This window comes from Protopterus annectens, chromosome 7.part0 (assembly GCF_019279795.1).
Source record: "Protopterus annectens isolate FY-2018-M chromosome 7.part0, PAN1.0, whole genome shotgun sequence".
Lineage (NCBI taxonomy): Eukaryota > Metazoa > Chordata > Ceratodontiformes > Protopteridae > Protopterus > Protopterus annectens.
This window is the reverse complement of record NC_056739.1, coordinates 1,386,792,759-1,386,818,453: the sequence shown is the minus strand read 5'-3', so window position 1 is coordinate 1,386,818,453 and position 25,695 is coordinate 1,386,792,759. Positions and strand designations below refer to the sequence as shown.

The window sequence follows — 25,695 nt, the reverse complement described above, 5'->3', positions numbered from 1 at the left end:
TAGTACCTGTCTGTAACTGCTGAAGGAACACTGGCATGGTGTACAGTACTTGCGTGTAAGTACAGAAGGAACACTGCCATGGTGTACAGTACCTGCCTGTAACTACTGAAGGAACACTGGCACAGTGTATAGTATATGCCTGTAACTACTGAAAAAACACTGGCATGGTGTACAGTACCTGCCTGTAACTACTAAAGGAACATTGCCATGGTGTACAGTACATGCCTGTAACTACTGAAGGAACACTGGCATGGTGTACAGTACCTTCCTGGAACTACTGAAGGAACACTGGCATGGTATACAGTACCTGCCTGTAACTACTGAAGGAACACTGGCATGGTGTACAGTACCTGTCTGTAACTACGAAAGGACCACTGACATGGTGTACAGTACCTGCCTGTAACTACTGAAGGAACACTGGCATGGTGTACAGTACCTGCCTGTAACTACTGAAGAAACACTGGCATGGTGTACAGTACCTGCCTGTAACTACTGAAGGAACACTGGCATGGTGTTCAGTACCTGCCTGTAACTACTGAAGGAACACTGGCATGGTGTTCAGTACCTGCCTGTAACTACTGAAGGAACACTGACATGGTGTTCAGTACCTGCCTGTAACTACTAAAGGAACACTGGCATGGTGTACAGTACCTGCCTTTAACTACTGAAGGAACACTGGCATGGTGTACAGTACCTGCCTGTAACTACTGAAGGAACACTTTCATGGTGTACAGTACCTGTCTGTAACTACGAAAGGACCACTGACATGGTGTACAGTACCTGCCTGTAACTACTGAAGGAACACTGGCATGGTGTACAGTACCTGCCTTTAACTACTGAAGGAACACTGGCATGGTGTACAGTACCTGCCTGTAACTACTGAAGGAACACTGGCATGGTGTATAGTACCTGTCTGTAACTGCTGAAGGAACACTGGCATGGTGTACAGTACTTGCGTGTAAGTACAGAAGGAACACTGCCATGGTGTACAGTACCTGCCTGTAACTGCTGAAGGAACACTGGCATGGTGTACAGTACCTGCCTGTAACTACTGAAGGAACACTGGCATGGTGTATAGTACCTGTCTGTAACTGCTGAAGGAACACTGGCACAGTGTATAGTACCTGCCTGTAACTACTGAAGGAACACTGCCATGGTCTACAGTACCTGCCTGTAACTGCTGAAGGAACACTGGCATGGTGTACAGTACCTGCCTGTAACTACTGAAGGAACACTGGCATGGTGTATAGTACCTGTCTGTAACTGCTGAAGGAACACTGGCATGGTGTACAGTACTTGCGTGTAAGTACAGAAGGAACACTGCCATGGTGTACAGTACCTGCCTGTAACTACTGAAGGAACACTGGCACAGTGTATAGTATATGCCTGTAACTACTGAAAAAACACTGGCATGGTGTACAGTACCTGCCTGTAACTACTAAAGGAACATTGCCATGGTGTACAGTACATGCCTGTAACTACTGAAGGAACACTGGCATGGTGTACAGTACCTTCCTGGAACTACTGAAGGAACACTGGCATGGTATACAGTACCTGCCTGTAACTACTGAAGGAACACTGGCATGGTGTACAGTACCTGTCTGTAACTACGAAAGGACCACTGGCATGGTATACAGTACCTGCCTGTAACTACTGAAGGAACACTGGCATGGTGTACAGTACCTGTCTGTAACTACGAAAGGACCACTGACATGGTGTACAGTACCTGCCTGTAACTACTGAAGGAACACTGGCATGGTGTACAGTACCTGCCTGTAACTACTGAAGAAACACTGGCATGGTGTACAGTACCTGCCTGTAACTACTGAAGGAACACTGGCATGGTGTTCAGTACCTGCCTGTAACTACTGAAGGAACACTGGCATGGTGTTCAGTACCTGCCTGTAACTACTGAAGGAACACTGGCATGGTGTACAGTACCTGCCTGTAACTACTGAAGGAACACTGGCATGGTGTACAGTACCTGTCTGTAACTACGAAAGGACCACTGACATGGTGTACAGTACCTGCCTGTAACTACTGAAGGAACACTGGCATGGTGTACAGTACCTGCCTGTAAGTACAGAAGGAACACTGCCATGGTGTACAGTACCTGCCTGTAACTACTTAAGGAACACTGGCATGGTGTACAGTACCTGCCTGTAACTACTGAAGGAACACTGGCATGGTGTACAGTACCTGCCTGTAACTACTGAAGGAACACTGGCATGGTGTATAGTTTCTGCCTGTAACTACTGAAGGAACACTGGCATGGTGTACAGTACCTGCCTGTAAGTACAGAAGGAACACTGGCATGGTGTACAGTACCTGCCTGTAACTACTGAAGAAACACTGGCATGGTGTACAGCACCTGCCTGTAAGTACAGAATGAACACTGGCATGGTGTACAGTACCTGCCTGTAACTACTGAAGGAACACTGGCATGGTGTACAGTACCTGCCTGTAACTACTGAAGGAACACTGGCATGGTGTACAGTACCTGCCTGTAACTACTGAAGGAACACTGGCATGGTGTACAGTACCTGCCTTTAACTACTGAAGGAACACTGGCATGGTGTACAGTACCTGCCTTTAACTACTGAAGGAACACTGGCATGGTGTACAGTACCTGCCTGTAACTACTAAAGGAACACTGGCATGGTGTACAGTACCTGCCTTTAACTACTGAAGGAACACTGGCATGGTGTACAGTACCTGCCTGTAACTACTGAAGGAACACTGGCATGGTGTACAGTACCTGCCTGTAACTATGAAAGGAACACTAGCATGGTGTACAGTACCTGCCTGTAACTACAAAAGGAACACTGGCATGGTGTACAGTACCTGTCTGTAACTACGAAAGGACCACTGACATGGTGTACAGTACCTGCCTGTAACTACTGAAGGAACACTGGCATGGTATACAGTACCTGCCTGTAACTACTGAAGGAACACTGGCATGGTGTACAGTACCTGCCTGTAACTACTGAAGGAACACTGGCATGGTATACAGTAAGTAAACACTGAAACCACTCCTTTGAATTTCATTGTAACAGAAAACAGCAATCTGATGATGTTGTACACTGCATACATTGCACCTTTATCCTGCTGCAGCTTCAAGGAGTTCCCATGTTAAAACACAAACAGAGGACATCACCATCACGCCATACCACTCTGAAGACAGTATCTTACAATAAAGATAAGAATGTAGAATTTATTTTTCTGTGCATACAAAGGGTCTATATTATATAGATGAAAAATTAAGATGTCGAACGCTCACATGAGTGTAAATGCAGAAATTCGAAATCGCTATTGTGGGGGACTGCACCCCCCAATAAATATATATTCCAACTCCGAGATTGCACTACAGTGAGGAAAGGGCAAATATTCCGATCCTCACTGTACTGCAATCCAAAATAATAAACATTGAGTTCCTGTCATATGAGCGTTCGACATTTTGACTTTTCGTCGATCTAAAGTAGACCCAATACAAAGGGGCTAGGGAGCAGCAACATCCTATAGTAACTCAATGCAAGTTTTGTTTTGCTTTTTTAACTTTAGTTGAAATAATTCATTTGCCGAATTTGACACCACCGCTACAAGCTATTTTTCGCGACGACTGTCTCATTCACCCCACCCTTTCCATGCTATTCATTTTAGACAAGGAGTTACATATTCAGTCCATTTGTCACTCATTTCTCCTAACATTTGTCATGGAGAAATTGCCACATTTCCTGCCTGAGTAACTGAAACCATCCAGGGTTTCCTGTGGCCACCAGATTATGAACCAAGGCTCACAGCAGTCTGGTCTCTGGTGCTTGGGAAAGAGTTGGATGTGAAGCATTTCTATAACTGGCAGCATTTCATCATAGTCACCTTCAAGAAGGTCACAAGTGAACTTTTTATAAGTGTAGTAAGGCAGTTCAGGGCTTTGCAGTCTGTAGATTTGCATTGCATGAACAGGAGTTAAACATGATGCTAGATGCTGCTGACCTTGTCCCCATTAATACTAGTTCCACTAAAGTTGGCCAGCTCTGTTGGCATAGAGGGATAAAGGGATGACTACAGCCCAGGTGACCCAAGTGTGATTAGTGGTTCTAGGTTTTGCTGGCGCTGGCTGGGGGAGGAGAGGAGTGAAGGGTGTAAGCCCGATCTTGTGTTCCATGGGAGAGTGGAAGAGGTGGGTATGCAGAGAAATGTACATGATGTGCCATTACAGGAGGATAGGTTATGTGTAAAGCTGCTTCACTTGCATGATTGGCAGTGCCACACTACCCCTGTTGCCACACCCCTCCTAGAAGGGCACACAAATGAATATGCACGGAGAGCTACGGTCATAAATAGAAAAGACTTCATGTCTGCTTGAATGATGAGCTTTGCAGTTGGGTTTTGCTTCTCAGCCAACAAATGGACCAGGAACACCTTCAACCCTGTGAGGAATTAATGAGCTAAGTAGAATACAGGAAGATGATGGTTAGCAGGTGACAGAGATTAAAACAAGCCACTTAAATGTCCAGTGTGCACACTGCCATATCTTACTGCTTACTTGCTTATCAGGTCAGTTGTTTGTTGTTGGAGAATGCCCTGCCAGCTTACAGATAAGTGTGCTGTAAGCATGAGCTGTGAATTGCTAGCTTCTGTGCCAGGATAAAGAGGAGCTATTGTTTTTACCTTTAAATGTAATCAAGAAAGTTGCCATTTTTTTCTTTCCTCATCAGTCTTCTTTTCCCCAGTCATTATTGGGTTGTAATACACTGCTTAAATCCATTTCCAATGCAAAAGTATTTTTTTAGTCGAAATCCAAACTTCATTAGTGCAAACATTGCAAGATGAGTGTTCATTTAAGTTTCACATATCCTACCAGGTAGAGTTTTTTACCCCGCAGCATTTTTACACGTATGAGCTTTATGTGTTACGTACCCTAGCTTTAAGTCTTAAAATTAAATTTAATTTTCTGATTGCAGGTCCCAGGAGAAACAACTGTAGTACATATTCCACTGTGTGCTAAATCAGAGTTTTCTTTTCCAGCTTTAAAAGTCTTTTTTCCTATGCATTATCTTTGATTCAGAAACATAGTGGAATCCTACTTTAGAACTGCTAAATTCACAGATCAAAAGAAAGTCTGCTCTGTATTAGCTGGGAAATCACTTTGACCGACAGTCCTTCTAAACAAGTAAATCCTTAAAAACTAAATTATGTAACATTGATGTACTTTCCTTTTTCACATTTATTTTTCATTTAAATCTACTTTGGAAGAAAGAAATTAATAAATGAAACGTAAAAACTCTTGTTTATTTTTTATACATTTTAGTAAATGTTCACTTTTACTATATTTCCACAAATTCTAAGAAGAAAAAAAATGCTGACCCATAAGGCCCACGTTTTATTTTATTTTTTGTTTTTGTAAAATTAGTGTTGTAAATAGGATTTGCAAAATACATTCTCAGTTGTTATTGTGGCAGTTTTATGTGAGCAACCTATATTCCCCTGTGGGTTATTCATGTGCTATTCTATAATGAGAAATTTGGCAGATCTCATCTCTTTAGTACATCCTTTTGCCCACTTTGTGCGCCGAGGATCATGTTTTGCCTTGTTTACTGCTGACAGTGTTATTATTCTCGTTAGGACTCTGCTTTCTTATCGCAGTGTTATGTTGAGCGAGCCTTCTTCCTCTCCGTTTGTGTTTCCTGGCAGGGCTTTTCTTCCCTTATTGACAGTTTGTAAAAATATGCATTAATTTGTAGTTTAAAGCATGTATCATGGTGTCTCATTGCTGTGTTTGCCTGAAGTTGATTAATGATAGAACCTCACTTGGGGTCGTCCTCAGGAGACTTGGCTCACAGGTTCTGCATGTTAACTAGAGAAATGGAACACACAGCAAGCAGTGATTAGCTTCTACAAGGTGTCTGGCAAACTAAACATTTAGTTTGCTCTACTTATCTTCCTTTAATTTTTTATATTTCTGGACATTTTTAATCTCCTTTATTTAGCAATTAAAAAATTAGCTCAAGCTTCAGAAATGTTATATTGCTAATTCAGATTTACTTTTCCTAGTCTCAGATTTAAAAAAAAAACTTGCTGTCCATATGAACATAGATATTATGCAAGTTATGGGGCTGTTCATTGGATGATTTCTAAGCAATGACTGGTAACATTACATATTTTATCAAAAGTTAGAAAAAGTTTAATGAACAGCCCCATGTCTTGCGTAATATCTGTGCTCGTATGGGCAGCAAGTTTTTTTTAATCTGAAACTAGGAAAAGTAAGCCTGAACTAGCATTATAAGATGACAACTAATGTCTCTTATCTACCTGTATTTCTGAAACTATCAGCAGTAAACAAGGCAAAACATGATCCCTGACTCACAAAGAGGGCAAAAGGATGTACTAAAGAGTTAAGATGTGACAAATATCTTGTTTGTTCTATATGCTGCAATATCACACGAAGGAACTTGTCTAAGATTAGTGAGGTTAGCACCTGTGAAACTCCTAATGGTGTCTGCTGTCCGACGCTGAAAACTCCAGACAACAAGGAAGGTTAACATTACATAAACCTTCATGTCCATTGGCGTAGGCATTCCACACATGCTTCTTGATTCCATGTGAGGTAGATATAGATGAACAGGACTGCTAACTCTCAAATGGTGTCTGTGTCCACACAGTAGCAGCTGACAATGCTTAAATGCCTGTATTGCATTTACAATCTGAACGGAAGTGCTTTAGAGCTCCATGTATGATATAAACTGTAGCAAGCAATGTATTACAGTTTAAATGTAAAAAGAGTTTTTTTCTTGTTTTGTTTAGAAAGTCAAGTTGAAATAATTGAAACACTTTAATTCTCCATTTGTGGACCATAGTAGCTGCAGGCTACAAATGTTGCAAGCAGTTGCTCCAGTTTAAATGGAGAGAATAGTCCTGTCCCCCCTGTAGAGGACCTTTGTTTTGCTCCTTAAGTTCAAGGAGAGGATTTAGTAGTTGATGGCAGCACCAGATCAAGCTACCTGTTCTAAGAGACTGTAGTCTACAAGTCTGGTTATGTTTGGATGCCTGATTGCTTAGAAAGGGCAAATGTTGGTAGATATGTGGGATCAGATGAGCTACACTGACTCACCCTCTGGTCTTCACTCATAATAGAGTTCCAAGGAAAAGATAAGTTGGGAGAAGTCAAATGCATACATTGTTAGGTATGTGATTTTAGTGGCATTAGAAAAGCTACTGAGAAAGTGGAAGGCTGAAAGAATTCCTGACAGTGAAGAATGGAAAGAGGAGGTACAACAAGTTTTCAGGTTGACTGGGAACACTTAAGTAAGATTAGTAGATAGGACGAAACCTGGTAATAAGCAGGAAGAGTGCAGAAAGAGTAATGTGAAGTTTTATAATATGGGAAGATACTCAAATTATGGCAGCCTCGTGTGGTGCTTGCCAACAGAGCTCTTCCTTTACATGTCAGTTTGCAACTGCATCTTGTGTCACAGTCTGACCTACCAATGTCAACCCTCTCAAACTTTGTCCATCACACTGCTACCTTTTCACAGCTAATTGTTCAGTTGTGTGTATACTTATATTTTGTTTATTTTTATGATGTGTAATGCACATATCTTCTCATGTGCATGTACTGAATGTTGTAACAACACAAATAATGTAGGATCTTTTCTGCATTTGATGACAAATGATTGGACAAGGATTCTGTCTTTATTGCTGCTTTTGTTTTTATTGTACCATCTGTCCTGTCCATTCCCCCTCACACACCCCAGATCAGTTTTCACCTAGTCTTTTTGAAAATTAAAAAAAAAAAAAATTCTTAAGTTCCTGACAATATCTGTAGATATCTGCTGAGAATTGTAAAAATCCCACCTAGCAAAACCCCTTCATCAATTATTTGGCATGAGTATCACGACTGGTTATGTCCATAAGGTGTGAAGGATGACAGTTGTGGTGCCCTTGCATAAAGGTGTTACAGGCTTATTAGTTATAGTATCACTAGAATTGTTTGTAGGGCTATGGAATGTATTATAGCTGAACTAATAAGAAGTGGTAGAGGTAACCTTGTATCCCTGGACACACAACAGGCCAGATTTGTAAAAGGCAGATCATGCCTGTTCAACTTGGTTGAGTTCTTTGAAACATTTACTGAGGCCATGGATAAGGGGCATACAGTCCACACTGCTTATATGAACCTTGCGAAGATCTTTGACACTGTTCCTCATGATGAGATTATTGGCAAGCTCTCCCATCTCAACATTAACCCATACATAGTTTGCTAGATTGGTAGCTGTCTGAGAGAACCTACACTGTTAAGGTTAGGAATATTTATTCTTGACAGGAAAATGTCACTAGTGGGGTCTCACAAGGCTGTATTTTGGGCCCCCTCCTCTTAGATATATATTTCTGTGGCATGAAAGCCGATTTAAAAAGGGCTGTGGCTAATCACGTTTACTGATGATTGCAAACTGCGGGAGGTTATCAAATCCCATTTTGATAGTCAAATTCTCCAACAAGAGCTGAACCAAACAAATACTTGAAACATTAATCTTGGGCTTACCCTGAACACCAAGAAATGTTGCATAGTTTCCTTTGGTAAATCTTGTATCACTACTGTTTACCATATAGAAAACATTCCTATTTAATTTGACGCACCCATCAAGGACTTGGGTACATATAGTGGTAACTCATCAAAGTCCAAAGAAGTTATAGTCCTACTGTATTCATCTCTTATTAGGCCCATCGTTGAAAGTAATGTACCCCTCAGCATGTACATCACTAAGCACCTAAACTAGGTTAGGAGCCCGCAGTGGGTCCTCACTAATAATATCTCAGATGTCTGTGCACTCAGCAATTCTGATAGAGTAAATGTTGTTTCGCTTTACTTAGTGTCATACAGACTCCTTAGGGATAATCTCTGCTTAGCCTTTTGAATGACCCAGCACTCTTTGAACTACTTTACCTAAGTAGAACCATTCTAGAGACTTAAACCTTTACTAATAATTAATCAACAGTACCAGATGGCATGGCAGATACCTAGCCGATGTATCCGTGTTTTTGGAGTAGACATGCCTTAGCTGTCAAGGAGACTATTCCCTATCAGTGTTTAAACAAGACTGAATGATTGCACACACATTTTCACCAAGAATATGTGGAGAAAGTCTGCTTAATCTTAATTTCCCAACCAGTACTGGGTGACATATCTGCTTTATTTTCTGAAAAAAAAAAAAAAAGTACTTGTTTCCTGCCTTTCTAAGCTAGTATAGTCCAGTTTTCAGGTTAGCACTGAATTCAGGGCTGTGTTACAAGTATCTGTGTTTGCCCATACCTTACTTGGATAGAAGGAAGTTTCTCTGTTCACCTGTGAGAGAGGAGAGCTTTGAGCAGCCTATCTGTCCTTGGAGGAGTTGTTCAGCCCAGAAATTAGTAGTTTATTAGCCATTTTGGGCTAATTTCTATCTCTTTCATTTCCCTGCTATAAAAAACACATTTGTGAGGTTTTTGCGCTTCTATACAGCTCAGCAAGCTCCTGCTTGTTGCCCTGCAGAGTTCTACAGCAGCAGAGAGACAAAAGAGAGACTTTGGAGTGATTAAGTATTTTTTTTCTGCATTTTCTTGGTGCTTTTAGCTAATTCCGCCTAAAATGCCAATTTTTTAGAGTTTCTGTGATTTAAAAAGCTTGTCTCAGCTACATATTGTACTTATTTTACTGCTTGCACTTTAACAAAATCGTTTTTGTGTTTAAATTACCTGTTTAACTGTTGTAGGCTACACACTCAAGTGTGATAGCCATTTATGTGCATTTAAAGTATTTTTTGATTGCATCTGCTTTATTTTCTGAAAAAAAAAATACCTGTTTCCCGCCTTTCTAAGCTAGTATAGTCCAGTTTTCAGGTTAGTGCTGAATTCAGGGCTATGTTACAAGTTTCTGTGTTTGCCCATACCTTACTTGGATAGAAGGAAGTTTCTCTGTTCACCTGTGAGAGAGGGGAGCTTTGAGCAGCCTATCTGTCCCTGGAGGAGTGGTTTCAGCCCAGAAATAAGTAGTTTATTGGCCATTTTTGGATAATTTCTATCACTTTCATTTCCCTCCTATAAAAAACACATTTCCGGGCAGCGCCATTTAGCTAGGGTATAACTATTCCCAGCTCCACAAAGTCTACTCTTCAATTTTTCCCTTGGCACTAGACAAACTTTCAACTTAAGCACTCAAACTATTCACTTCTCAGCCCGGCACTTGCTCAAAACTCATAACAAGCACTAATAAACCTTAACACTAGACCCCCCTATACTGTAGAGAAAGACAAGGCTCTCTATTCGACCTTACCAGCCAGTCAGTAAAACAGTTCACTGTACCTATCCAGGCATGTTCAAAGGGTAGTTTCAGGTGTACTCTCCAGTCCAACTGGTGAATCTGGGCATTTTGAGGCAATGTTACAACTGCCTCATGTACAAAGACAACCCTCTCCTCCTACCATCAAAAACTAATATATACGAGAGATGCAATTATACAGCCAAACTGGAGGCTAAACTCTCTCAACCCAAGACTGGATCAGACAGTCAAGAGGAGAAGGGAATTACTTGGATCACACCACCAGTCTCACATAGACCTATGAAACCAGCACCGGCAAAAAACACACTTAAATACACAAAAACATACTCGGAGGCTCTAAATAAAAGTCTGCAAAAACAACAGAGACCTCCAAAGCAGACATCCAAGCAACCTCCACTCCCCAACACAAACCATGAAACACATACTTCACAAAACCAGTGTGCTACACAATCACAGCCCTTAAGGCAAAATAACATACCCAACACACTAGTAATAGGTAACTCTATAGTCAGGCACACTTACATACCACTCACTAGGCTGAGCAAGGAGAAGGTTACTGTTAGTTGCCTGTCAGGTGCCAGGATCTGCCAAGTAACACAAGCACTCAGGTCACTCCAGAACAAGTACAAATACGACTCTGTCATTGTCCATGTTGGTGTGAATGACCTGAGCCGTACCTCCCTGGACTACATGAAAAGAGATGTGGAAAAGCTCTCTGATCACGTAGCCCAGGCCGGTATGACCCTGACGCTGAGAAGCATCCTGCCCTCACCAAGAATGATACCACGGGATAAAGAAAAAAATATCAATTTCAAAAATTGGCTAAGCTTCTGGTGTCATTCAAAGGGGATCCAGTGTCTGTCTGCCAGGGATGACATGCTCGACAAGCCATGCTGCTTCTCTAGAGATGGCTTGCGCCTGTCACCCTTAGGCTTTCGAATACTGGCCAAGGCTCTTGCCATCCCCATAGTGCCTTTTTTAGGCAAGGCTCAAAAGACAAACCCACCACCGTAAATAGCACAAGTAACAAAAAACTGAGGGTAATGCTACTCAATGCCAGATGTCTAAACCTCAAAATGTACGCACTTGAGGCACTCCTCAGTATGGAGAAAATCAATATATGTGTAGTAACAGAAACCTAGTTTAAGGCTCCAGAGAGCACCCCAGCACTACCAGGCTACAACTCATACCATACATTTCGGCCACAAAACCCAGACCAAAATGCAAAAGGCAGGAGCATATCCATATTCTTCATAGATACCCACAACTCCAGGTTAGTAACACAGCACAATGCTTCAGAGATCATCCACGTGCAACTAACAATGGGCAAAACTGCAATTCAAATTGAAGCTTGCTACAGATCACCCCCCATGTCCCAGGACCCCCATTCCGCGTTTCTGGAAACACTGGGAAACATAAAGGTCCTACCAAACCCCCTGATATTGGGTGATTTCAACTACCCAAACATTAACTTGGAGAACTATTCAAGTATTAACTCCCTTGCCCAACATTTCCTAGAATTTATAAACTCAAACGCCCTGGATCAACTGGTCAACACCCCTACCAGAGGTGACAACATATTGGACCTGGTCATCACCAACATGGGTGACCGGTGTTAGATCTGACCATAAACTAATCACTCTGGATATCCACATTCCACCCCCACCCCCTGGTCAAGGAAACCACTGTTAAAAACTTTTCAAAAGCAAACTTCACGTTACTTAAGACTGAGGTGGAAAATTTCAAAGCCCCAATGCTAAAGGATAACGCTGCCCAAGCTGCAAAATCCTTTACTAACGCACTCTACAGGCACCTACAAGAATGCATGGATTGTGCTATCCCAAGCAAAACCAAGACTCACTCCTCCAAGAAAAGGAAACCAGTCTGGTGGACCCCTGCCATAAACAAGCTATACAATAGGAAGAAACTAGTACAGAAAAGAGTAAAATCCCAACAAGGGAAGACATCCCTGATCAGTATCAGCAAGAAACTATGATCCCTCATAAAATCATCCAAGGCCAGCTTCGAAAGAAAATTCGCCAAGGACTCCAAAGATAACCACAGGGTATGCTTTAGCTCTGTCAAGAATCTAAGTAGCAGTTTTCAGATCTGTTTGAAGTTAGTGCAGAATGGCACAAAATACACTGAACCGACTGATATCACCAACATCCTGGCAGACATGTTCAGTGCAAACTTCACCCCCCCACCCCCAAAAGGGCCCATAACCATACCAGAAGAATGTAGTGCCCCTGAAATCACAGACACACATGTTAAAACAGCCCTCTCCAAAGCCAAAAACACAGCATCAGTGGGACTGGACGGTGTCCCAGGCTGCATCCTACATGAGCGCAAAGATGAACTAACCCCTCACCTAAACACACTGTTCAAACTCAGCCTCTCCACAGGCCCATAGAGTGGCGCACAGCAAAGGTTATTCTGCTCCACAAAGGTGGAGCCACAACAGACCCCGGGAACTATCGTCCTATAAGCCTGACTAGCTTGGTCTGCAAGGCTATGGAGCGCGTCATCATGGATCTCATTAACAGAGACATTGGGAATCTCCAAACACTGGACCCTACCCAGTTCGGCTTTGTTAAGGGCAGATCATGCCTCTTAAACCTGGTGGACTTCTTTAAGACAGTTACCAAGGCTATAGACGAGGGAAAGGTGGTCCACACAGCCTACCTAGACCTCACAAAGGCCTTCAACACCATTCCCCATTCTGGTATTATAGACAAGCTCACCAGCTTGAACATAAACCCCTACGTCACGAGATGGGTTGCCAACTAGCTCACGGACAGAACCCACATGGTAAGAGTTGTGGGAGCTAGGTCTGATTCTAAACCGGTTGCAAGTGGCATTCCCCAGGGGTCAGTCCTAGGAACCCTCCAGTTCGGCATATACTTCTCAAAGGTACAGGCAAGCACAGGAGGACTATGGCTGACCAAGTTCGGAGACGACTGCAACCTAGGGGCTATAATTGACTCTCCGGCTGGCCAGACATCCTCCAAAAGGGTCTCACTGAGACAGATACCTGGTGTCAAAACCACGGCCTCAAGCTAAATGCCAAAAAGTGCATAGTCATTCCCTTTGGAATAAAAGTACCCACAAACTACCATATAGGTGGTAGTCCCCAAAATATGGAAGACGTAATAAGGGATCTGGGGACCCAAGTAGACAGTAATCTCTCCTTTGATAATCACATTGCCAAAGTGGTTATAAAATCCTTCTATGTGGCCCACCTAATCACAAAAGGGTTTGCATCCAGATCAGAAGAGGTCATTGTGCCCCTCTACTCATCACTCATCAGGCCCATCTTAGAGTACAATGCCCCATTTGGGATGTACCTTAGAAGACACCTGCAACAGCTGGAAAGACCACAGAAGTACTTCACCAAGAGAATCACTGGCCTCAAACAGATGCCCTCTGTAGCTCGACTGAAAAAACTCCATCTGTACTCGGTTGCATACCGCCTACTCAGTGGTGATCTCTGCCTGACATACAAGGCCATGTCCAACCCAGAATTGATGGACATGCTCCACCTAAAGAAAACCATATCCCCTCAAGCTACATGCTCTAGGGATCTAAACCTCACCACAACAATGAATAAACGTGCTGGAGGGATAGATTCTTGTCCCAGAGACTTCCCATGCTTTGGAACAAGATTCCAGTCTACATCAGGCAGAGCTCTTCGCTAACACTCTTCAAGAGAAACCTTGACGAGTGGATGGGAAACAGAAAGTTTACCCTGCAGGTCACTTCAATGGCTGTGCTAGACAGAGACACATGGAACTAATCTAAAGGGGCAGCGAAAGTCAACACATTCTGGCTAGGCTTATAAATGCCTTTTGTCAGATAACCTAGTACCTACCTATGAACCTATGCTTCCCAATGGTCTTCTTTGGTCATCTGCATTCTAAGAACCTATGAATCCGTTAATATTGGGTGTGTGGCTGGGCTTCCCAGTGGTCTTCTTTGGTCATCTGCATTCTAAGAACCTATGAATCCATTAATAATGAGTGTATGGCTGGGCTTCCCAGTAGTCTTCTTTGGTCATTTGCATTCTAAGAACCAATGAATCCATTAATATTGGAGGTGTGGCTGGGCTTCTCATTGGTCTTCTTGGACCATAAGCTTAATAAGAACCTATGAACTTAACTTGAATGTATTTGCCATTTGTGTATGTGGAGCTTTTTTTCCTGGGTCTTCATTGAAAATGGACATTATCCCATTGACTATCCCTGTAAAAAGAGCATAAATAAGTGATGATTGTATAATTAGTAGCATTTGATGAAGGACCAAAGGTTGGAGTAACACTAGCTTCCCTTAGTTGAGGAAAGGAGCAGAAAGGTTTATGTTTATGTTTGCAATTTGATTTGTAGTATTGAGAAAACTGAAGTTAATTTTTGTTTTTAGACTTGACAAAGGGGTAATGTACAAATAGAAAATGAAAGGAGTAATAAGAATAAAAAGGCAGGGACTTCCACAGTAATTCTCGTTCACGCCATTCTTTTGCCTTTAAGCCATGCTACCCACAAGTAGATCATTTTCTTCAGTTCCTTTGCATATATGTAAAATGCCTTTATTTGTGTTTTATTTATGAACTTGAAATGCTTTGTAACTCTTAGTAAGAAAAATTACTCTATAAAAGTTTAATCTGAGTACATTTTGTAACTTAACGCAACATCATTTATAATGTAAATTCACAGATTTATGAAGTGCACAAGTTTTGCCTTGTACATTCTTCTATAAGGTGACTGTAATCCTGTATATCTAAATCATAGTTAAACCAAACTGTTTCACAATTTAAAACTAAGCTTCCTGCATGAAGGGGTTGCGTCGGCTGTCTGGGTTAGTGTTTGTAAAGAATTCCCTTCCGTACTCCCGTGTTCTCCATCTGGTTTCCTCTAAGATGACCTTGTTGCCTGTCACTGCATAGCATAGACATTTATTCACGCTCTCCATCTCCAAATCTGTAGGAGGTGCAGCTTGCTTGTTTACCTACTTTTTTGAGTTTTGTTGCATCTGGCATTAAGATGACTTCTAGTTTCCATGCTGCAGTTATGCAGCCTGGGTCCTGCACAACAGCATGGGTGTGATGATAAACCATTTTATGTAGTGATATCACCAGTTTGTGTCTGAGGTACCCCAAACTGTGCACCCCCATCATTCTGCCAGCCTTGCACTCTTGTACAGACTGTCCTTGCATTATGCTCCTGTTAGATGTGATATGCCTTCTTCCACGTTCAGTACTCCTCTAACGTTTCTTGTGACCTTAATTCATGGTTTTGTTTTTGTATGTGTTGGAGCCATTTACTTGAAAACGTCCATGTACATGTTGCTATGTTATAAGTGCTTAAATAGCTGTGTATCTGTTATGTGATTACTGCGGTAAGCAAATTAGTGAATGCTGCTAAATATATGTGCTTTTTTCTTAGGTGTGAATGGGGGCAGTTAGTGGTTAGTTTGCTCATGGCTGTGGTCTCCTTTGGCCATAAGCCATAACAGATTCTCCTTTGATTATTGTGTGTGTATAGTGTAGCGTAAACAAATAGAGACTGTGGGAACTAAGCCTGCTTTGCGAGATGACTTGTGTTTATTGTTCATTACCTTGGCCACTAGTCTGTCCTAGAGGTATCAAGATGCTTTTGAGAGCTGGGTATAGTAGTGGTTCCTGAAACAGCATGATCTGTCTTCGCTACTACATTCTGAACACTTTAAGCTTATACTTTTTGTTCCATCCCAAATGTTTGCAGTATTACTCAGTAGTATAGTGAGTTTTGGGCAAAATTCTATGGCATTGCCAGAAGTCTGACCAAGTCACATTCAACAGACATTCTCTGTTCAACGCCCTTCAGTGTGAAGATAATGGCAAGGTCTACGTTTAGGTCTACGTTTAGGTCTACATTTAGGTCTACATTTAGGTCTACGTTTAGGTCTACATTTTTTTTGCTGTTTCAGGAACTACTCAGTGCACGAGTCCAGAATTTATATACAGTTCTAGATAGGCTGATTGACGTTTAGCTGTGACCTTCTTGATTCCACTTTTGTAGAAATGCTTTACATTTGCCTTTTTCAGTGTGCCAAAGCAACATTTATTTTTAATTTTAATCAACATGGTTTTTGCTACTGAAGTTTTGATTCCTTTATTATTGAGGGGTGTACTGTATCGGGCTCCCTCAAGACTCCCTCAGCTGAGAATGTTTTTTTTTTATTTTAAAACATCTTTTATAAAATTCTAGTGTGCTTTATGGTTCTAAAACGCGATACAGAACTGATTAAAAGTCATAACCAGTAACTAGTTACTCTCAATTCTTCTTAGTCTTGGATGTAATTGTGAGTACTGAGTGAATTTAAATATTGACGTAAGTATTTTCTGTATTACTGTGTGTCTTTTGTGTCGCCTTTCCTTTTTCCATTTTCATAGACCTTTCCTGTTTACTTTGTATCTCTTGCGTACAAGTCCATTTTCATCTTTTTAAAATGGCACTGGAACTTCTCTCCTCAGTACATGCCATGTCTTCTCACAGGCTTTTTCATTTCCTTAGCCTTTTCAAATGTGCCACTTTATCTTTCACTCAAAAGCCTTTGTGTTGATTGAATGCTGTTTCTGACACCCCATTTGAGTTCTCACTCTCTTCCTTAAGAGTTCCAGTAACCTTCTCTTTCTAACAAGTTTTACGTTTTTTGATACATTTAAGATGTATTTGTGGTTCCTTTATGCATCCTTTAAACACTTGAATTTGTATTTGCTGTTAAGGTAGAATGAATGTTGCACTGTTTTGATTATGCCTTATTTGCACCTTTAACCTTAGCACCACTGTTAAACACTGCAGTCAGCTGTATTCCTTCATATTTGTGCTTGAAGTTGTCTTTTTATTGTGACATAACTTGTAGCATATTGCTGAGTCTCCTTGCTATGGGTTTAGCAAGACAATATAGGCTGGGGCTGTCACTCTTCACCATTGTATTCCCCTTCATTAGACATACTGTGAAGTGTGAATTAAGCCTCTTCCTCTTCACATAAGTTTTTTTTATAGCGTATTGTTATCACTTTCCACATTTTCCTCACTAACTTTATTGCTACTGTTAAGCTCTCTCCATTTATAGACTTGAGCAGGCAGGCCTCTTGAGTGATTGCTTGATAATTGCAGACTGGTGGATGTCAAGGAACTACATCAGACTGCATGTATAAACACAAAATAAAATAAAAGGCACACAGTTCATGGTACATTTATTTTTACAAATACATAAAAAAGCGGCATTATCATGCATCTTAACTGCCAGTAAAATATATATATATATATATATATACGTGTGTGTGTGTGTGTGTGTGTGTGTGTGTGTGTATGTATGGATTCCATCCACTAGATCGAAGGTTCACTACTTCGAAATAGTGTATGGAATGCACACTGCAGTGAAAGTGCACTTAATCGCAAGTGCACATATGTGAAGTTCAGTACAACGAACGGGCGTTGTACTGTACTACCGTGCAGTACTCACGGACCTTAGAGTTAGGGCACGGGTCATGGTAAGGGGATAGCCCATAGACTGTAGCGCAGTGAAGAACATAGCAATGTCTTCCACTATGGTGCGATAGTCACGAACCTTAGGGTTAGGGCATGGGTTAGGGTAAGGGGATAGTTTTACTAACTATCCCCTTACCCTAACCCGTGTCCTAACCCTAAGGTCCGTGAGTATTGCACCATAGTGGAGGACATAGCTTGTTTTTTGATGTCCTCCATTGTGCTGCGGTACATTTGGTGAAGTGCACTTTTGCGGAAGTTCACTTTCATTAAAGTGAACTTTCGTGTAAGTGAGGCTTCCTATTACAAGTTCGAAGTTGTGAACTTCCGTTCTTGTAATAGGAATCCATATATGTGTGTGTGTGTGTGTGTGTATATATATATATATATATATATATATATATATATATATATATATATGTATGGGAAAATGCTTTTGTTGTCTGTGCCCTTAGTGATAACTCACCTATTTTGTAATCTGAGACTCTTCCTTATTGGTGCCTGTTTGCCTTTGAAATTTCAGATGTATGATGAAGTGTGTTGTTGCCACAATCACTGTTATCTGTTGGGTTATGTGGTAAGGGGAGGCTGTCACAGTCTGGTAGGTGAGATACATTTAATGTAAGCTTGACTGGCTTTATGCTAATTGAGTTGATTGTGGTATAACCTATAATGTGTATTCTTGTACAACTTAACTATCTGCACTGTTCCTCTGAATTGTGACCATGCTTTTCCTTAATTTTACCCAGTTTGTGGCTGAAATTTTGCTAATTATAGTCAAAAGTACTTCTCTGGTTTGCTAAATAAGTACAATTATCAACCACTGTTACTGCTATTTATTAGACTGCATGTGGTGAGAAGACTCTGTGTGAAGTAGTTACTCCTGCTCATTGTGCTTCAGAGAGTTTATTTTAAGGATGTGGTAGCATTACCGTCATGCTCATTTCTTACCTAACAATGTGCCTGAATTTACCAAACTCACAAATGCTTCAGAATGCACCGCCTCACAGGTAACGTAAAGATGATTACACATTGCCCCCTGCTTCATGCACCAAATTAGTTAACTTCTGCTTCAGTACTGAAGTCAAAGAAATGCCTTGGCTTGACATAGAGTGATTTGGTTCAGGATATTCATAATATTCCCAACAGGAGGAAAAAAATGAAAGCATGTTAAGAAAGCACATTTTCCATTTTTGTTGTGGACCACAGGCATGTATTGCAGTGCGAGAGCAGCAAAGTAAATTAACTGCATTTTGAAGCGACTTTTTTTCATTAAAGGAAAGCATTTGCCTGATGTTTTAAGATTCTGATCTTTGCATTTTTGCTTAATGCTTGAACAGTCATGCTGTCACATTTAATTTACTCTGTAAGGTGGCGTGCTTACATGGGCATCATGTAAATAAAGAAGCTCTAGCTAACTAAATATAGCCACAAACATACCATGCTTTGTATAGGTTTTGTTTCAGTTCTGCATTCGTTGTACTGTGAGAATACAACATAATGATGATACAGCTGATTGACAAGAAAGGAAAAAGGTAAACATTTATTTATTTATGAGTTTTGTCTTTTCACAGGCACCCAATACATGTCAAAGAGGAACCATTAGATCCAGATGATAATGAAGGGCCCTTGTCCTTGGTCACAACTGCAAATCACAGTCCAGATTTTGACCATGACAGAGATTATGAAGATGATCCTTCAAATGAGGACATGGACTGACCATGCTCACTACTGTTTTCTTGACAGTGAAGATTGGAAAAGTCAAATTCAGCTGTGAAGTCTCTTGTCTATTTTTCTCACTCTGTCCCTCTGCAATTGTACATTCTGGAGAATTCTCAGTCTTTTTTGACGACTGTAAAATATTTTAATTGACTCAGTGCCATTAAGTATCCCTTTGGGGAGTATTTTTGATTTTTCTACTTTTTGTTGAAAAAAAAAAACAGAATTTGTATTCTGTGCATTGGATGGACGTGTTTGGTACTTGGGAATTTCCTCTCTTACAGTCAACATCAGTGTTGTAAAGTTACTGAATGAACTCACTTTTACACATTCAGCTTCAGACTCTGGAATGCAGTCCTGCCAGCTTAGACATTGAAGACACGTCAGACTGAGCATGTACTTTTAATCTGCAGGTCAAAGCTTTGCCTAGATCCTACGGATTCTAATGGACTACGTATTTGCACAGCACTGCATGCTGATCGTCACTGCCTTCGTTCCAAGTTTTTGCTTCCATTTGGGTTGGGATTGTCCTTTGTGGGAAAAGACTGAATAAGCATCCCATTTTTTTAAATATGTTTGAATCCAGTTTGACTACATAATTTTAGGTTCTGACCTCAGGCCTCAACCCAGGCCCACTTGTCTCTTAGAGGCATCATGTTTATGTTTTTTGTGATGAATGTTAATAACTGTTTTTATTATATGAAGCTGAATGTCTGTTGAATACAAGTTTGTACTTTTCTGTCATCCATTTCATTGTGCTCTGAAGGGAACCTCAAGCCACAGTGTATTTAAACAGCATCCCTCGAGTTATTTTGTTCATTGCTGTTAACTTAACCCCAGATTGTGAAGTTCAGACACTGCACTACTCGTGATGAAGGTCCTTCATCACAGTTAAAAGGAAGATGAAGAATTGCAAGCAGGAGTATGAATGAATGACAGATAAACTTTGAAACACCGAATAAAGCAGCCCACCTTTGAACCCCACAAAACAGCATTGTGAATTTGCTGTACTGAGGAATATTAGTAATGCCACCAAGCTGTAGTACAGAGTCCACTACAGCACTGATTGCCTTTGCCACGTTATAGATTCAGTGTTTCTGTTTTGATTCAGATGTACACAAAGTTGTTCAGTATACAGGCTTTTGAAGGGTGAATGTGACAAGCAATGTGTTATCCAGGAATCAGAATACGTTTCTGTTTCTTGTGTTTACAGTATAGTAAATGCATTTCAGTCACATATATTTCAATGTTCATGATGAAAGGCATTCCATTATTTCCTTATACTGCTTTTGCAGTGGTATTTTCTGTAAATTAAAACAGCAGATTCTGCTTTGATGTAAGGGAAGGCAGATAAAGAGTGAGCCTGCAATTAAGTGTTGATTATTTTTAGCACAGCTTACTGTAGTGCAGGTAAAGATTTCTCAAAATATTGTGCTACACCTTCCGTTATGAAACACAAAATGTAGAGATATGAGGGTGTTATCACTGCCACTTGCCTTGTAGTTTTGCAGTACTCCTTGAAGTAGAAACTGTATCCTGGAAGCTGTTACCATTAGACAGTGCACTTATGTACTGTACAACCAAGAACACTTTGAAGTTTTAAAACTGCAACCAGCTGCTTTGTCATTGTCTTTTTTTCTTACAGGACTGTAGCTTTAAAGTTGTTTTCCAAGCTTTATATTTATATTTTTCATTTGTGCCAGATTTTTTTTCCTAAAATTACCAAAGATAATACAAAATATAAATTCTGTTCTCTGTTTGACGCTTTATCTTCTGAAGCCAAATGCCCTGCTCTTGTTTATCCAAGCAAGCAGTAGAAATTAGTGAAGGAAGTGGCTTGATCAGGGGGTATCGCTGCCCTCAAATGTAAAGTCCCATTACCAGGATGTGTAACAGGCCAAATAAATGGCTGAACCAAAGGTGTTTTACATATTTATATATCTTTACAGTGACCAAACTATGTACTGTAAAGGGAATTTTGAGAAAATGGTGTGAAAAAGCTGTAGAACAATATGAATGGAATGGAAAAAGGGAACATTCCATCTTTTTGGAAAGGATGTGTAGGTCATTGGTAATATTAAAGGTACCTTGAATGGTGACAGCTTGTAGAATACAGAGAGCAGTATAAAATCTTCCATGACTGAACTGAACCATTTGCAGTAATATTTTTTATCTTATCATTTTATGGATAGTTTGTTTTAAAAGGTTATATACTTCATTTTGAAAGGCTGTATTGGGAATACTTCATCATGCATGACGTATTCTGCACAGTTGTGTTATCTAGGTTTTATTTACCATTTTTATTAAGGATGTGACACTCCTGTCCAGGCATAAACTTCGCACAGAAAACTTCATCTTGGTGATTACGTTTTTAAGCTGAGCGGCAATTTCTGTTAAAAAGGGCAGTCTGTGGACTTTGAAAAATGCTTTAAACTATAGTCGGGCAGCTTCACAGTGTGCAGGTAAGAGGGTAGCCACTTGGGATCATGGGAGGTGACCCCAGTGCTTATAAACTGAGTGGTTTGCAGGTTAGGTCAGTAGTCAAAATGGGGAAATAAAAAGCTGGTAGATTAGTATATTCTCAGCATGTGTAGCTAGACATGAGTAATGATAACAGCATGAAAAAAACTGTTAGTACGCATACCTCAGTTCCGACCTTTAGGGAATGATTAAATAAAAATACATTTCACTCAGTTGCACTTAGTTGTGTGTCTTTGCATGCTTAGTCTATAAAGGCTGTAGCAACAAATAAAGTAACGTTAGAGCTTGCCTGTCTTGCAGGTTGTCAGAGCCTCGCAGCAGAACCAACTTTAAATCTCAGGCTTTTACATCAGGCAAACTTCACTATGTTTTTAAATGTTAATACCATATCCCTTTGGATATACGGTTGCTTCATTAAGGTGGGGTTTGTTATGTTGTACATATATATATATATATATATATATATATAGATAGATATATATATATATATATATATATATATATATATATATATATATAAAAATTATTCCACTGTGTAATTGCAAGTCTCTTTTTGGGTGGGGTGGGGGTGGGTGTGAGGGAGGAACTTTATTTTTAGATTTTATTCCTTAAAGAGAATAAATGCATACATGTCACAACACCCTTGCTTTTGTGCAACCGCTTTGTATTAACTCTACTTAATTAGCTTTGAAAAGAAAACTACTGTATGTAATAGAAATGCAGAACTTTGCTGCACATGTATTTTATTTAGTAATCTTTGCTTTGAAAATAACAGATGACATTTGCTGACATTTGGGAGGAAATCCCAGACCTTGCTTTAAAAATTGTAACATAGTTGATTTTTTTTCTTGTTATCATTGACCGAAGCATTTTGTACAGTTTTTGTGTTAAGTTGTTTTTGATACTTCCCACTTCATCCTACCACTGCCTTTTTTGGCTGTCTTAAAAAGGTTCAAAATAAGAAGAAAAGGGCAGAAAAAAATAATTCTTCCTGCTGCAGTAAATATTTTGCATGAAAATGTCCAGGGCTAGACCTTCAAAACTTCATCGGTGAAGTAGTGATTAATATTGGGGAGTGTCAGTTTACTGAATTTTTGTAAAGAACTTTACAAGGTGCCAAGATGTAAAGATTAATTTGTTACATGCTTTTTTTCTCAAAGAAAAGCGTACGTTATGAACATAGTACCATGTATCAGATAACTTGCTGTCAGGAATGAGAGTCACAGCCTTTGGTATTAAAAAGGAAATTAGTTTACAGATGTTGCATTCTAACTAGTGGCAGGTAAAAAGTCTGGCCTGTGAAAAATATATGGTTAAAAGAAGACATTTTGACTCTGGTCACCTTAAATACTATAGTACTGAAGAGAACACATTCTGCTACATGGAATTAATTCCTTTTTTTCATCAATCTGCATTTAATTATGTGTAAATTTGCCCTGGGCTTCAGATAGGATAAAGAGCCATTTTATATGGTATAAGATGTATGTTTTCTTGAATTGTAGTAATTTGTTTAGTAAAGTGGCATTATTAACTCATGAGTCAAAGTGGTACTTTCTTCACAAAGGTGTGGGGCCATATAGATAATAGGACCTGTTCTGTGAATATCCCTTGAAGAAAATGGTACCGTCCGGATTCTTAGCATGGTGCTTCATATGTTTGTGCTGCCAGTTAGGATATATTACTGTTGGGGCATAAAAGAAACTCATTCCTTACATCAACTGTTATTCCATCATTCCATGTCTGTTGATACAGACAATAAACAATGTTTGTGTAGTCAGTTGTAATTACTGACGTTATAGCATTCTCAAAATGCAATAAAATATTGGTTGTTCACACTGATGGTGTTTGTTGTGTTCTAAACTGTGTGTAGTTTGTGCTTAGACATTCAACTGATTCTCTTATTGATACTTTTAGTTATTATCTAACAGTGTGTAGGTGCTTCATTTCGGTACTAATAATTTTAGATTTTATTTACTCTGCAAAATCATGAAGAAGCCTATGCTCTTGCTATGATGGTAGTGCTGCAAGTATTTCTTATTAGGCCATTATCGACATCTCAAACGTTGTTTGAAAAGGAATGCTTCTCTTCTGGCCAGAAATGGATCACAGTCAAATGGGTCCCTAGGCATATATCCCTTTACTTGGCTGTCTGCCCCCATTTACCATAAAACAGTTTTAACATTTCTCAATTTACATACTATTTTGTTATGCTTACTTATAATGATTACATAGGATGGACATCATTCCCACTGTTGAAGTAGACTTTAGGCTATCTAGGTTGTTTACTGCCTAAGAAACAAACACCATCCTGCTTTAAAAAGTTCTGGTTCTTGCCCACACATCTTAACTCTGACTTCTGATTGATTAATCTGAGGGACAGATGTCAGTAGTCAGTGTGAAGATTTCTTCCATACATTCTTGCCATCTTGAGAAGAGGCATCTCTCAGGCATCGTGGGAGCAGCAGTTGGCTAGGCTTTGTTTCTGGCAGATAGTTTCTCATCGGGAAAACTCCACACAGAAATCATTGCCAATTTAAGAAAAATATATATTTTATTTTTTGACTAAAAGTGATATTCCCCATTAAGAAACTATGTTTTTCACAGTATTGGAAGTTTCCTGTCGGGGACCACCATTTTTAGCTGTTGATGTCTGTTAATCTATATGGAATGATTTTTGTTAGAAATTATGTCCACCTTCTCTAAACTTTGAGTTTTTGGATAGAAAATGTTATTGTTAGTAATGGGCAGAAAAGTTTGTGTCATGTAATACTCATGCTCACTTTGTGACAATCTAAATACCATATTGCTTTCTGTCAGTGTGTGTGGATGTTTTACATTGGTGTACTGACAGGGAATTTATGTTATGCTTGTGCTTTTTTTTTTTTTTTGTGAAGGGACGGGAAAAAGTGTTGTGAATGTAGTTGTGCTGTTGTGAACGTTCACTGACGAAAGCTTACTGCTTTTGGTTCTCTTTCTCAACTACAGTGTGGACACTTACTCTGGTCCTGATGCTGCTTCTCCCATTGTACCTAGAAAGAAAAAAAAAACACTTACCAAAGAGTCCTTGCTGTTATTACTTACTCATTGTATGCCTCAGGTAACAGTGAGTGAACCTGCAGTGACCATCGGTTGTTCTTCAGACCACTCACTTACCTCTCCAGCTGCCTTCTTTCAATCGTCATGACCCAGAGGCCAGCCATATCCTCTTGTTTTTTGTGAGGACCTGGTTTGGATCCATTTAGGTACTGCTGAGTTTATACTGCTGTATACGTGTTTATACAGGAATTTGTGTACACCTTTGCATAGGAGTCTTGGTTGGTTGAATAGCTGTTCCACTATCAATACAGGCATAGGAGAACCAGCTTCTCTAGGTCTGGGAGACACTTTGGCAGATCTTACTCTGGATAACCAAGCAAAAGACAATTAGAACAGGAGATATGTTTGGGTACATACACAGAAGTTTGTTTATTAAGTAAAGTTTGAAATCTTAGGTTTTGCTTTAGATGAAGAAGTATTGTTCGGCTCTTTTGCAGGCCAGGTTCTCAAGCAATATGATGAAAAGGGGGAAATTGATTCAGAGAGTTTCTTATAGGCCTTTAAAAGGTAAATAAACAAAAACAGCCTTTTTTCTGCAAACAAGATAATAAAAAGAGA

General features: G+C 40.0%; 1 protein-coding gene across 1 annotated transcript in view; it reads left to right on the top strand.

Moving 5' to 3' along the window:
• Nucleotides 1–23,880, top strand: part of FOXP1 (forkhead box P1) — a 5,351,121-nt gene extending 5,327,241 nt beyond the window's left edge. The window contains exon 22 of the mRNA XM_044077980.1: nt 19,416–23,880. Within this exon, the coding sequence (XP_043933915.1) occupies nt 19,416–19,560 (145 nt within the window). The 3' untranslated portion in view covers nt 19,561–23,880. The remainder of the gene's footprint in view (nt 1–19,415) is intronic.
• The last annotated feature ends 1,815 nt before the right edge of the window (nt 23,881–25,695 follow it).